At 44.3% G+C, this 15745-nt stretch overlaps 1 protein-coding gene across 1 annotated transcript; it reads left to right on the forward strand.

Moving 5' to 3' along the window:
• Positions 1-811: 811 nt before the first annotated feature.
• LOC311040565 (uncharacterized protein) lies at positions 812-12703 on the forward strand (the record flags this gene model as incomplete). The annotated part of the gene is made up of 8 exons (XM_084050896.1): positions 812-867; positions 2957-3044; positions 3245-3276; positions 3798-4204; positions 6031-6565; positions 6783-7108; positions 7755-11813; positions 12684-12703. Exons 5-8 carry the CDS (start codon positions 6072-6074, stop codon positions 12701-12703), a joined length of 4899 nt encoding a protein of 1632 aa, XP_083907022.1. The 5' UTR covers positions 812-867; positions 2957-3044; positions 3245-3276; positions 3798-4204; positions 6031-6071.
• Between the last annotated feature and the right edge of the window lie 3042 nt (positions 12704-15745).

A 15745-nucleotide genomic window follows, 5' to 3' on the forward strand; every position in this document is an offset into this window, starting at 1 on the left:
TCTATGAGAGTTGTAGGGTTCACCCCCCATGGACACAGGGACTTTCAGCACTTTACCCCTTAGACACTCCAAACATGTACAAATTGAAAATAAAGGTGCTTGCCCCCACGCCCCAAATGTTAACTCTCGCTACGGTGTAGTAGTTTAATGTATTAATCCATGTATTTCAATGAAGAAATGTTTTAATGCCGTCTGTGGCCGAACGCCATTTTTTCACCCTCGTTTACTTCCTGTTTACATTGAGTGTAATTCCGGGTTTCACCAGATGGGCGCGTCACTACCACCCATTGGGAACTTCCGACAGAATCGGCCACGGGCGGCATTAAAACACTTCTTTATTGAAAGATATGGATTATTACATTAAAGTACTAGCCCGTAGCGAGAGTTAACATTTTGGGTGTGGGGGTAAGCACCTTTATTTTCAATTTGTACATGTTTGGAGTGTCTACGGGGTATAGTGCTGAAAGTCCCTGTGTCCATGGGGGGTGAACCCTACAACTCTCGTAGATTGAAAACGTCAGAATCATAAATACGTCTAGAGTTGTATTCTACAGCTATGGCTGGACAATACTCTGAGAGAGGGTTTTGCGCAAACCCAGTCAACTGTGGCTGAGAAATAGATATTTGTTTTAATGAGAAGATAATGTTAAATAAGTTATACTCCCAACCTCTGGGAGGCAGCAATGTGCCGTAAGGCATCCAGTCTGCCGGAATTACATGAAGAAGAAGAAGAAGAAGAAGAAGAAGAAGAAGAAGAACGCTGGTTACTTGTTTCTCTCGCGAGATCTGGCAAAACACAGTACACCCGGAAGAATCCAGGAGCGTCAGCTGTCCTGTTTTCATTGTTGAACTTTGTTGTTATTTCAGGTACAATTCCTATTGTTTGTGCTTGTTGTTATCAGAGTAGAATGTGTGTGTTTTACTGCGTCACACAATGCACGCCGCGGACAAGGCCCTGTTTTTAACTCTATGATAAGCATGCATGACTAACAACACAACAAGACAACTAACTAGCACAGAGTGCTAGCATAGCTGCTAACGCTACTCGCAGCCAGATTCAATACAGACTATATAGTGTCTCTGTTGGGCTAGCTACATTAAAATGTAGCAAACTAAGCTACGAGTTAAGTGTTCATATTATGTAACCGAGCTACATAAATAAGTAGATATAGCTACTTTCTAACTAATGCAGCAGGGGTCTTCAACAGGGGGCCCGGGGGGAAAGTTTAATCTGAAACACAATTGCCTTCTCTCTCTCTCTCTCTCTCTCTCTCTCTCTCTCTCTCTCTCTCTCTCTCTCTCTCTCTCTCAGCTAAGGGGGTCCTTGGCCTGAAAACGTTGAAGACCCCTGCAGTATAGATACTGTGGTTTCTCCCTTAAAAAGGTGATCCCCCCCCCACTCCCCCCTCTCTCTCTCTTTAGTTTTTAGGGTCAGATATATTTTATATTTATATTTTGATTATAGAGGGCAGAGTAAAAATCAAGTAGTGAAAAATCACACCACTGCACTTCTGGTCACATTAGTGTCGTGCAAACTATAGCACTGATTCATGACCCTCAGTCATGGATGATTCTCAAAATATTTTTTGCACTTTCTCCCTTTTTGGTCCGTACACCTACATAAACGTTCAGATTTCAAATATAATGTGCTTACCCCATGGCCACGGATGTAACAACTATGTATGGGCCCTCAGATGTACCCGCATGTCCCGTATTGTTCAAAAAAAGCATTTTAATCTGATCAGTGGCCATTTTCTCATTTTCTTAACATGCTTTCAACTATGCGACCCTATTGGTTGGGAGGTGTATTGCACTCTGATACATTATAACTATGAGAAAATGGCCACCGATCGGATTAAAATGCTTTTTATTGAACAACACGGAATGTACAGGTGCTTCTGAAGGGCCGGACATAATCGTAACATCCGTGGCCATGGTAGGCATTTTATATTTGAAATATGAACTGTTATGTAGGTGTAGGGACCAAAAACGGAGGAAGTGCAAACACTATTTTGAAGATCATCCATGACGGTCATGACAGATGACCATCTTGTGATCCAAGGCTAGGTTGCAACATGTAATCATACTAATCGAATTATATTTCTAAAATAGCAGATATGCAAGCTCACATGTGTCACAATGCCACACGTTGTGAGCTTGTAGATTGGCTATTTTCACGCAACATAGTTGTACGTCAAAGTATAAAACCATGGGCTGAAGTGGTGAGTCAGACTAATAGATTTAGTCAATCCTAACAAAAGAAAAATCAATTTGAATTTGTTTACGTTGATTTGTAATAAAGTTTAACAACAATATGCTATCAAAGTGGAGGACATGTTATAACAGTTATGATTATGGACATGTTTTGTCATAGTTATTTAGTTAAACATATGACTGTAAAATCTACAAATGGATGGAGATGGATAATCCTGTCTTTAAAGTGATGATAAGCTAAACTGTACTCAAAACCATCTGCTGTGTTATATTATGTTCATGTGACACTGAAATAACTACCCAGCTGCACATTTAACAAAAATAGCTGATACATAAAAGCTACATTATTGTGAAAGTTGTGAAGCTGCAAATGTAGTTAAACTAGTAGCTGAGCTGTTACCCAGCACTGCTTATACGAGCAGTGCAATGTTGACTCTGCCAGACGAATACTGTTCAAGTTGGTACTAGAACATGTGTTAGAATACATGTCAATACATGGCGTCCGTGCTATTATTATATTATTAAAAAGTTATTATTTTGATTTATATTCATCCCCTATATTCTCTCCCTTTCAGTTGTGTTGTACTGTCCTGTATCGTAATGTATTGTATTGTACAGTACATATACACATAGCTGTGAGTACATAATAGCAGTAACTTAAAATATTTTATCACTCACCCTCCGCTATCTCTATCTCTCTCTCTCTCTCTCTCTCTCTCTCTCTTTCTCGCTCTGTTGTCAGGAGAGGAGGATGACGCAACCTGAAATTTGAACTGTGAATAAAGCACTCAGCAATTTGGAGACTCTTAATCCAGGAGGATAATGCATAGGTATCCTTATATTTAGACCCCACAACAGTGATCTAAGATCACAACATTTCTGCAATAGTTTGATTTGACTAAAATGTCATTTTATTTGAACACATAACTACCTCTGCATTGTTAAAGCTCTTCAGTAATCTTCTACAACATGGTATGGATAAGGTTACTGAATTATCACTAAAATGTTCCTCTACTGGTGATTTCCACAGACCACTACAGGGAGAGTTCTAAGATATGTGAGGTGCACCTGCTTCGGATGCTATCAATGCATTGAATGGGACATTATCGCCCTTTATTAGACCATTGAATGGGCGAAGTAGGCGACCTACTTACCTACCCGCGATTTATCAGACCATTCCTTGGGCGTTATCAAGACATACTGACCTACCAACGGAGATGACTTAAATAGTTCGGTTTTGGTTTCGGACCATGACGGAGGCGCGCAGTCTCAGGCGAACTGGAGCCCCGTGAAGGACCACCGAGAGAGCTAAAGCGACGAGTTGCCGTCCTGAACGGTGCGACGTTCGCCTGAGCCTACTCAGCGCCGTTGGAGTTATGTACCGATAGGCACAGAATTGTAAATCTTGTTGTGGGGACTGCTCCGCCTCCAAGTAGGTCAGTAGCTCCTGATTACGCTGCCCTGATAAATCGTGGGTAGGTCCGTATATCGCCTACTCGTCGCCTACTCGCCCATTCAATGGTCTGATAAAACGTGATAATCTCCCATTCAAAGCATTGATAGCATTCGAGGCCGGTGGTGAGAAATGGCCTCCAAATATTCAACCTCGTCAGAGGAGCAGCGAGAGAAGGAAAAGGAACTGCTTTATGTAATGATGAACCCTGTAGTGAAGTTGTATATGTACTGTTTCTTTACTGTTGGGTTCCACTGACTAGTGGCTTCCCACTAGATTTGATGACAATGTAATGTTTTTTTTTTTTTAAATGTATGGAATAATGTATTGATGGGTGTACTGTCACAGTCCAATCAACGTCCTTATACTAGTGAATACTCATTCCAGACCAGTTTGTGGAGTCCAGCCTGCAGGTGAAGAGTTCTCCGACTCCAGCACCAGCCAGCACCGTTTCTATTCATCAGAAAGCTGAAGACCTCCTTAAACAGCAATCTGAAGACCACAATGGACAGGAACCCGAAGACCACCTGGACAACAGTATGTTTCCTGTATATGAGCATCATGGTATAGCAGAGATGCTCGTAGGCCTGCGTCCTGCGTCGCTGACGCACCATATTGCGAAAGGACGCATTCATGACACCGTCGTTGCGTCCATGGGACGCACTAGAGTTGTCACCAAAAACAGAGAAAAATATAACAATAATTCGCGGTAAAATTAGTAGTGCACGATAAGTATCGGCCCGATAATTATCGGTCTGATATCAGGAATTATGACGTCATCCCGATAAAACCGATAACATTAATAATAGCTCCGATAATAATATATAATATTTGTCAGCTGTGATCTGCATGGACTCTCTCGGTTAGACACCGTTGATGGAGAAGTATAACTCGGTTAGACACCGTTGTACTGGAGAAGTATAACTCGGTTAAACAGCGTTGTGTGGAGACTCGCATACGTTTTAGCAGCAGCAGCACAGCCCCTCGCTGTTAGACTACGCTACACACACACAGAGAGAGAGAGAGACGGCATGAGGAGCTGGTTGAGACCAGGTCTTAAACGTGTTAAAACGTCTTGGATAGACCACTGTCTGGAATAATAACTGATCATCATACATACAGGTCTACTACTAATCTTTGTTGCTGTTGTCATCTTAAATTGACCAGCCAAAGTAAAATCCCCGATTTTAGAGTGTTCTCCAACTTGCTTGGAGATCAGAGTGATGTGGTGGATTAATGTTGCCAATCAACTGTGTAACATTAGCAGGTTAACGATGGCTCGTTGCATGCATTTGACCCTGATTTGACCACAAAGGCAATCAAAAGCACTAATTAATGGCAGCTGTAAGTAACCGGTTGTCTATCGTCTGTGTCTTGTGTATGTTTAATAGGCAACTGGATGTTTTCTGTAGCCTAGATATATCATATCAATTAATTCCCTGAAGAGGGTAGACCCTCTCCCTCATGCTAAACTTAAAATGACTTATAAGGTTCCACTTCTCCTCAAAGACAACTTTATTTTCCTTTCTCAATATTATTATTGCATGTTGGCTATGTGCAATAACTGCAAGCCAATGTTCATTGGCATTGTCAGTATTTGTCTTCATTATTTCTTGAATTCCTATTTCTTTATTTGCAATAATTCCACTGTAAGCCAGTGTTTTCAGTCTTTTATTGCTACACAATAAATAGTAAAAATAAATTCTACATTCATAAATAATACAAAATAAAATAATAAATGATTAAAAGGTTCTATGATTAAATGTATTCTATTGGTCAAAGGTGTGTTAAATCCACCTGTTGCCCACTACTAGTATTTCTTACCATAAGGTGTGCTAATACTAAAGATTCATATAGCTTTGAAAAAATATATTTATGATTTTTTAATATATGTATATATATATTTGTATCGGTCTTGAAAAGCAGGAACGGGTCGCACTGATCTAGATCTGCTATTTTCACAATATGTATCTGTGGAACTGAATCAAACTAAATTAAGGAGCCTCAACTCCTAATTCCTCAGGGTGGGGGGTCCCCAGTTACAATATGATTATTTTGGGGGGTCGCTGCCTGAAAAGGTTGAGATCCACTGCATCAGGATATAATGTACACAGTCACACACGCATAGAAGATATGGAGATTGGAGATCAAAGAAAACGATAAGGGGGGGGGGGGGGGGGGGGGGGGGCGTGTAATTGGGGACCCATAAAATGTTTCTGGGACCCATTTGAATGACAACCTGTGGGTCCCGGGACCCATTACATTGAAAACCTAGCAACATCACTGGTATAGATATAAGAATTATATAATATCATGGTAGGCTAACCATAATTAAAAAAGATATTACTCCATGTCATCAGCAGACCTTCCTCCAGAAGTCCTGACACCACCAGTCCACCCTCTGATGGAGGATGTTCCCACATCCAGCACAGCAGGGACAAACGAGAAGGGAAAGACCCACGTATCCATGCTTCTCTCCTGTCCTCAACCATCACTCCCACCTGTGTTACAGCCACAGCCAGTGAGAACCACCCCTGCCACCTCTACCAGCTCCAGAACTGTGTCCTCCCTCTCTGTGTCTTCGTCCACAGCGACTCCTGGGAATGCTGGCCCCTCTGTTGTGCGCTCCCTCCCTGCGTCTATAGCAACCCCTGGCATTCCTGAACCACCTGCATCAGTCCCATCCTGGGCTAAATCTACTTGTTATAAGCGTAAGCGTAAGGTGCAGGGGCGGGTCAGAAATCTCCCTGTCTGTACACACTGTGAGCAACCTACCCAGGGACATAGGAGGTACAAAAACAAGGCCTTTTGCCGTGTAAAAATGATGTCAACATCAAGAGGTCTGAACGGCAGAGTGTACGACAGCTACGAACACTTCACTTCTGTTGTTGACAAGTGGTAAATATTTTTTCAATAGATCTGGTACCGTTGCATTGATCATAATGCAAATATTCATTTATGACATTTATGTATTTATGTACATGTGTCTGTAAATAATGTATTAGCATGTTGTTGGTCAGTTGTCAATATTTTATGTGCATATTCACGTACATATTTTTTATAGTATCAATTTGTATTACCCTTTCTATTACTTACTTACTAATGTTCATTGTAGTGATGAAGACATCATTCCAGACCAGTCTGTGGAGTCCATCTTGCAGGTGAAGATGAGTTCTCCAGCACCAGCCAGCATTGTTTATATTATTAAACAGGAACTTGAAGACCACCTCAAACAGGAACCTGAAGACCACCTCAAACAGGAACCTGAAGACCACCTCAAACATGAACCTGAAGACCACCTCAAAAACGAACCTGAAGACCACATCAAACAGGAACCGAAAGACCTCCTCAAACAGGAACCTGAAGACCACCTCAAACAGGAACCTGAAGACCACATTAAACAGGAACCTGAGGTCTTGAAGGCTGAAGACTCGGACCTCAGTAAGTTTCATACTTTCTTTTCACATTAACACATTACCCGGCAAGATATTAAACATCGTTTTTTTAGCCCCATGCCAGTTTAATTACCTTAAGTAGACGATCTTGTGGAAGCCACGTTGTGTACAAAAAAAACGTCTCCGTGGGTTCGGGGAGGGATTCGTGTATCCACTGGAACGATAACATTCCAACCGCGATCGGCCATTTTGGGGGCGTTGAAAAGGGGTGGTTTTCATCACAAAAAAAAGAAACAGAGTTAGAATTGTTTTTCTAAAAATCCTATAGTTGGGCCGGACGGAAGTCAGTTTTTTTTAATGACGTCACATCCGTCTACTGCTTCTCTGAGTGACGAGGGATCATTCCTAAGCTGTGTTAGAGCGCCCCTTGTGGAATAAAAAAATGTGGAAAAAAGTAAATAGAACTCAGATCTGCGTTCTTGGCGGGCAAGTGATGGATAAAATAGAAGGCACATCTGCGTCCTTGGCAGGCAATGTGTTCAGTACATATTTTGTGCAAATGGAAATGGTTTACAGAAAAATGGAAATTCACTCGGATGTTTGTGCATTATCCTTGAACATATCACGGTTATTATATATCTATATTGATAATTAAAAATATATCACTTTATATCACTCCATCTGATCTGCAGGCCTTCCTCCAGCAGTCCTCCCACCACCAGTCCACCCTCTGATAGAGGATGTCCCCACATCCAGCACAGCAGGGACAAATGAGGGAAGGACCCACGTATGCATGCTTCTCTCCTGGCCTCAACCATCACTCCCACTTGTGTTACAACCTCACATTTACTTACTTATACCAGTAAGAAACACCTCTGCCACCTCTACCATCACCACACCTGTGTCTCCCCTCTCTGTATCTACAGCAACCCCTGGGAATGCTGGCCCCTCCACAAGGACCACAATGCCTGCCATTCAGGCAAACCTTGGAAATACTGGTCCTTCCAAATGCTCCATATTGCCTGCCAGTCAGAGTCAGACAACCACTAGGATTACTGTCTCCACACGGCCCACAATTCCCGCTACTCAGACTGGTACCGGCAGTCATTTTTCCTGGTCGAAATCTGCTTATTATAGGCGACGGCGTAAGATAGTGGGTGTGCGAAATCTCCCTCTCTGTTTTCTCTGTGGCCATATGGGCCATATGGGCCATAAAAAGTACAAGAAAAAGTATTTCTGCCCTGTAGGAATGATGTCCACAACTAGAGGTTTGACCGACAGAACATTCGATAGCTATGAACACTTCACCTCTGTTGTGGACGAGTTGAATTCTTCAGTGCCAGCCGGCATGGCAAAACTGCCACTGCCAAGGAGAAATAACTTTGCCACCTCTACCATCACCAGGCCAGTGCCCCACTCCCGTCATCAGACAACCACTAGGATTACTGTCTCCTCCACACGGCCCACAATTCCCCCTACTCAGACTGGTACCAGCAGTCATTTTTCCTGGTCGAAATCTGCTTATTATAGGCGACGGCGTAAGATAGTGGGTGTGAGAAATCTCCCTCTCTGTTTTCTCTGTGGCCATATGGGCCATAAGGGCCATAAAAAGTACAAGAAAAAGTATTTCTGCCCTGTAAGAATGATGTCCACAACTAGAGGTTTGAGCGACAGAACATTCGATGGCTATGAACACTTCACCTCTGTTGTGGACGAGTTGAATTCTTCAGTGCCAGCCGGCATGGCAAAACTGCCACTGCCAAGGAGAAATAACTCTGCCACCTCTACCGTCACCAGGCCAGTGCCCCACTCCCGTCATGCTGCTACAGCAGCCCCTGCGATTGGTGGGCCCTCCACACGGCCCACAAATCCTGCCAGCCCTGGCACCGCTGGTCGGCCTACATCAACCCCTCCAACTCCGCCCACAATGCCTGCTACTCAGACTGTTAACTGGGACTCGTCCTGGGCAAAATCGACTAATTATAAGCGTAGGAATAATCAGTGGAAACAGTCGCGGGTCAAAAATCTCCCTCTCTGTACACTCTGTGGCCAACTAGCTCAGAGACATCGAAGGTACAAGAAAAAGGCTTTCTGCCCTTTTCAAATGATGTCCCCATCGAGCGGCTTGGACAACAGAACGTTCGACAGCTACGAACACTTCACCTCTGTTGTGGACATGTTGAATTCTTCAGTGCCAGCCAGCACGGCCAGGATAAAGGAGGGGCGAAAAGAGACATGCATGCTTCTCGCCTGCCCTCAACCATCACTCCCACCTGTGTTACAGCCACTGTCAGTGAGAAAAAGCCCTGCCACCTCTACCATAACGAGACCTGTGCCCTCCATCTCTGCAACTACAGCAACCCCTGAGACTAGTGGCCCCTTAACACAGCCGGGACAGCCCATAATGCCTTCTAGTCAGGCAACCTCTGCGATTAGTGGCCCTTCCACATTGACCGCAATGCCTGCCAGTCAGGCAACTCCTGCGATCGGAGACTCTGCCACCTCTACCGTCACCAGGCCAGTGCCCCACTCCCGCTATCCTGCCAGCCCTGGCACCGCTCGTCCGCCTACATCAACCCCTCCAACTCCGCCCACAATGCCCGTTACTCAGACTGTTAACTGTGACTCGTCCTGGGCCAAATCGACTAATTATAAGCGTAGGAATAATCAGTGGAAACAGTCGCGGGTCAAAAATCTCCCTCTCTGTACGCTCTGTGGCCAACTAGCCCAGGGACATCGAAGGTACAAGAAAAAGCCTTTCTGCCCTGTTCAAATGATGTCCACATCGAGCGGCTTGGACAACAGAACGTTCGACAGCTACGAACACTTCACCTCTGTTGTGGACACGTTGAATTCTTCAGTGCCAGCCAGCACGGCCAGGACAAAGGAGGGAGGAAAAAAGACATGCACGCTTCTCGCCTGGCCTCAACCATCACTCCCACCTGTGTTACAGCCACTGTCAGTGAGAAAAAACCCTGCCACCTCTACCATAACGATACCTGTGCCCTCCATCTCTGCAACTACATCAACCCCTGGGACTGATGGCCCCTTAACACAGCCCGCAATGCCTGACAGTCAGGCAACATCTGGGATTGGTGGCCCTTCCACATTGACCGCAATGCCTGCCAGTCAGGCAACACCTGCGATCGGAGACTCTGCCACCTCTACCGTCACCAGGCCAGTGCCCCACTCCCGCTATCCTGCCAGCCCTGCCACCGCTCGTCCGCCTACATCAACCCCTCCAACTCCGCCCACAATGCCCGTTACTCAGACTGTTAACTGTGACTCGTCCTGGGCCAAATCGACTAATTATAAGCGTAGGAATAATCAGTGGAAACAGTCGCTGGTCAAAAATCTCCCTCTCTGTACGCTCTGTGGCCAACTAGCCCAGGGACATCGAAGGTACAAGAAAAAGCCTTTCTGCCCTGTTCAAATGATGTCCACATCGAGCGGCTTGGACAACAGAACGTTCGACAGCTACAAACACTTCACCTCTGTTGTGGACACGTTGAATTCTTCAGTGCCAGCCAGCACGGCCAGGACAAAGGAGGGAGGAAAAAAGACATGCACGCTTCTCGCCTGGCCTCAACCATCACTCCCACCTGTGTTACAGCCACTGTCAGTGAGAAAAAACCCTGCCACCTCTACCGTAACGAGACCTGTGCCCTCCATCTCTGCAACTACATCAACCCCTGGGACTGATGGCCCCTTAACACAGCCCGCAATGCCTGACAGTCAGGCAACATCTGGGATTGGTGGCCCTTCCACATTGACCGTAATGCCTGCAAGTCAGGCAACCCCTGGCCACGTCACACTGCCCATAATGCCTGCACGCCAGGCAAAACTGCCACTGCCAGCGAGAAATAACTCTGCCACCTCTACCGTCAGCAGGCCAGTGCCCCACTCCCGCTATGCAGCTACAGCAGCCCCTGCGATTGGTGGGCCCTCCACACGGCCCACCAATCCTGCCAGCCCTGGCACCACTGGTCCGCCTACATCAACCCCTCCAACTCCGCCCACAATGCCCGTTACTCAGACTGTTAACTGGGACTCGTCCTGGGCCAAATCGACTAATTATAAGCGTAGGAATAATCAGTGGAAACAGTCGCGTGTCAAAAATCTCCCTCTCTGTACGCTCTGTGGCCAACTAGCTCAGGGACATCGGAGGTACAAGAAAAAGGCTTTCTGCCCTGTTCAAATGATGTCCCCATCGAGCGGCTTGGACAACAGAACGTTCGACAGCTACGAACACTTCACCTCTGTTGTGGACACGTTGAATTCTTCTGTGCTAGCCAGCACGGCCAGGACAAAGGAGGGAGGAAAAAAGACATGCATGCTTCTCGCCTGGCCTCAACCATCACTCCCACCTGTGTTACAGCCACTGTCAGTGAGAAAAAGCCCTGCCACCTCTACCATAACGAGACCTGTGCCCTCCATCTCTGCAACTACAGCAACCCCTGAGACTAGTGGCCCCGTAACACAGCCGGGACAGCCCATAATGCCTGCTAGTCTGGCAACCTCTGCGATTGGTGGCCCTTCCACATTGACCGCAATGCCTGCCAGTCAGGCAACGCCTGCGATCGGAGACTCTGCCACCTCTACCGTCACCAGGCCAGTGCCCCACTCCCACTATCCTGCCAGCCCTGGCACCGCTCGTCCGCCTACATCAACCCCTCCAACTCCGCCCACAATGCCCGTTACTCAGACTGTTAACTGCGACGCGTCCTGGGCGAAATCGACTAATTATAAGCGTAGGAATAATCAGTGGAAACAGTCGCGGATCAAAAATCTCCCTCTCTGTACACTTTGTGGCCAACTAGCTCAGGGACATCGAAGGTACAAGAAAAAGCCTTTCTGCCCTGTTCAAATGATGTCCACATCGAGCGGTTTGAATAATAGAACGTTCGACAGCTACGAACACTTCACCTCAGCTGTAGACAAGTTGTGTTCTTCATCTTTAGGACATGTTTAAGTACGTTCATCTATTAAAGGTAGGGTAACAGATTATTTTAGTTATATTTTGAACAGCAGAGTGTACGAAATATATATATATATTTTTGTTTTCATTTTTTTTCTTTCAGATAGTAATCATTGCTATATAATGTTTGCTCAGTAACAGGTCTCTCCAGCTCTTTAATAAACAGAATATAAAACTTCATGTGGGTTGCCAATTTCATCCAATCAGGAGGAAGTACCCATTTGTCAGCTAGTGTTTCAGTTTCAATTGTGCCATAATTGCTTTGCGTCATCACTTCCAATTCCCCTTGTTTATCCTGTATCCTGTATGAGTTCATTTTCTGTTTACTAAAGAGCTGGAGAAACAGGGAGACCCCTGTTACTGAGCAAACACTGTATAGCAATGAACACTATCGGAATATGGAGCTTTTTAACACTTATTTTAACAAAATAAAATGTCTTACTGCACCATCTGGACAAATCATAGTTTTAATTTTAATGTGCATATTCACATGCATTTTGTAGTCTTCATGTGTATTACCTTATTTATTACTTAAAGGACGACTTCAACCTATCTTCATATAATTGGTCCTCACTAATGCTCATGATAAAATGGTTAAAAAATGTTCTATTCTGTCTGTGTCTCAGTAATCTCTCAAGAACAGATTCAGAGCTGCGCTACTGAATGTGTTGGGAGCCCCGTTCAGAACGCGTGCGCGTTAGCTTACAAGTGAGCGTGCCTTCATATCAGGAAGTAGGACGCGCTTTACCCAATCAAATGTAGTGGGTGGAATTTACTGTCTGTGCGCTCACTTCTCACTGAAAACAAACCGAAACTCATTTAACAATAGCGTCCTCGGAGCAGACAAAACCACGGAAAGATATTCACATTTTAACTTGCTCTTTCATCATAGAAACAAGTGGGCTTATAACCAAAACGATCCATGTTCTCTGGGAGAATTGGTGTTAGTGTTCTGTGTAGAAATATTGTTAGTGGGAATGAAAACATAAGCGCACCACCGGAAGTGGAGCGATGAGGGCAGACCAAAAACCCCGGTTTCCTTGCGCACGGGTGCTCCGTTCAGCTCCTCCCAGAGCCAAGTGAAAGAGTAAAAAACAGCAGAGGCCGCTGTTTTTCCTTTTTATTTGGCGATGGGTTCCCAGATTGGTGTCTCAGAGGAGGCCTGTGGACAGTTCAGAGTCCTGTCTACCAGTGACAACATCGATGGGGAATCCAAGCTAATAGAAACTGCAGGCTTTCTATTCCTGGAAAGTTGCCATGCAATAATAGAAGCCATTGTTCTCGCGTTAATAACAATCTAAACTAGAAAAAGTGCTCCTCGGAGCACAAGTCTCCGCCAGCAGACTTGTGTTGGGAATGTTGGGAATGTTCTAATTCTTATGTTCTAATTAGAACATGTTACTGTGTCATAGTAACATGACACAAGTGTCCTATCCGTGTCCTATCCGTCTGTTTTATCCAAACCTTAGTTGGATAAAACTGGTATCCCCACCTGGAGTTACTGTATAACTGTCCAATCCGTCCTGTCTGTATAAGTGTCCTATCCGTCCTGTCTGTATAAGTGTCCTATCCGTCCTGTCTGTATAAGTGTCCTATCCGTCCTGTCTATGTAAGTGTCCTATCCGTCCTGTCTGTGTAAGTGTCCTATCTGTCCTGTCTGTGTAAGTGTCCTATCCAATTGTTACAGTATCCGCCATTTCTCAGCCATTTCGTGATTATTCCTGTCTTATCTCACTTTGAAAGAGGCAAAGACTCTTTCAAAGTGACACATGTATTTATAGCCCGTTATATGTCACTAGCCAATCAGATCGCACTATTTCACCGTATTGTCAAGTGTCACGTGAGGCTCGACCAATGTTTGCTCGGCTGACGGAAAGTGAAAACAAACTCTCCTGGCGGAGACAATAAAAAATGTTAAATCTTGTTGGGGAAGAAAATCCTGCCTAACGATGATGTCACTGGTAGACGGGTTTCTGGACTGTCCACAGCCCTCCTATGACACACAGACAGAGTAGGAACATGTTTTACCATTTTATCAAGAGTATTAGTGAGGACCAATTATATGAAGATAGGCAAGCTCACAACGTGATCTTGTAGATTTATTTTTCTGTCTAAATGTGTTTGAATTTAGAATTTACAAATCCTCGATGGGAGTCCCTGGCACTAAATATTTGTAGGTGGGGGTCTGCAGCCAAATACATGTATATTACATTATTAATACGTTAATTTGGTCTACCAGTGCCTAAACAAATGCTGCCAACCAAACAAAAACTAAATGATTGGCCAGTTTAAGAATTTAAATATAAGTAGCAGACTTCCCCAATAAGGTTCTAACAAAGAACTGCGGCAGCAGTGTTGCCAGATGTACGATAATTATGAGTCTATGAATTAAAAGTCTCAGACAGACTTTGGAGTGCTGGCTATTACTTTCTTCAGGGTACCAGCATGCTTGAGATTTCCACTAACCCAGTGGGTCATCTGACAGTGGTGGAGCATCTTGATATTGCTTGACCTCCTTTTCAGCGATGGAAGTAGGCGACAACGGGGTCCAATTTGGGGAGGATCCGGTGTGCTTGAATGTCTGTCAAAGGAGGATAGCAAGTGCAGTGAAAGATTATCTAATAATGCATTTATGTATGGCAAATCATTATGCCATTGTTTCTGCTAATTATTAACGTTGGCTTAAACGTGTCAGAGGTCTCACATATTTAAACATTTTTGAATATTATATTAGGCTTCCGCAAGTGGTATATATAAATATGTTTTATTATTGCTACTAGATGTTTATAAAATATTGTCTTAGGATGATCAAAATTGCACTTAAGTAATTATGTATAGCCTATATGGTAAATATAAGTAGCCTATATGGTAAATAGTTATGTCATTGTGTCTGCAAATTCTCAGCCTAAACATTTCAGCGGTCATCAGTCACAGTTTAAAAAATATTTTGAATATTACACTTACCTCAATTGATCTCATACAGCAGGGGTTTTCAACCAGTGGTCCTTGAAGGGGTTCCAGGGGGTCCCCAGCCAAATTAATAGTTAGCAACCAAATTGACCCTTATATGTCTCTAACTCTGAGAGTGTACACATTTGCACACTCTCAGAGTTAAATCAACACTGATGATGGTGATACAGTGTAGTATGGGACCCCCAAGAAATGTGAATGGTTGAGTCCCTGGCATATCTTTTGAAATGGGGGTCTCTGGACTAATATTTGTCAATTTGGGGGTCCTTGACGCGAAAAAGGTTGAAAACCACTGTCATACAGCACTGACAGCAGTCATGGTAAATCATTATGTCATTGATCAGACATACTTTCAATCACAATGTAAGTATAGCAATGATGTTTTCAACGTGACCTTTTATTATGTGTGTGTGGGGGTGTGCGCGCGCGCGCGCGCGTGCGTAGCAGCTGTTTTCGGCTGATCCAAGCACATGTACCGTAACACCGGTAATAGACACGCCTCCGCAAAAGCATCTTGAGTGAACTCGTGAAGGTTCAAGACCACGGTTGCCATGTCCGCTTATTATAAGCAACTTTGGGCTTGCTTATATGTAAAGTCGCTTGCGGTTTTTGGGCTTGTTTCTAAAGTGTAGTTGCTTATTTGGGTTTGTTTCCTATTGTTGTTTAAACCAGAGTTTCTCAAAGATTTTCATGCCAACGATCCCCAAATTAATATATTTTTTTAGACCCAACCCT

The sequence above is a fragment of the Gymnoscopelus microlampas genome, assembly GCF_963454915.1.
Source record: "Gymnoscopelus microlampas genome assembly, chromosome: 24".
In the NCBI taxonomy this organism is placed as follows: domain Eukaryota; kingdom Metazoa; phylum Chordata; class Actinopteri; order Myctophiformes; family Myctophidae; genus Gymnoscopelus; species Gymnoscopelus microlampas.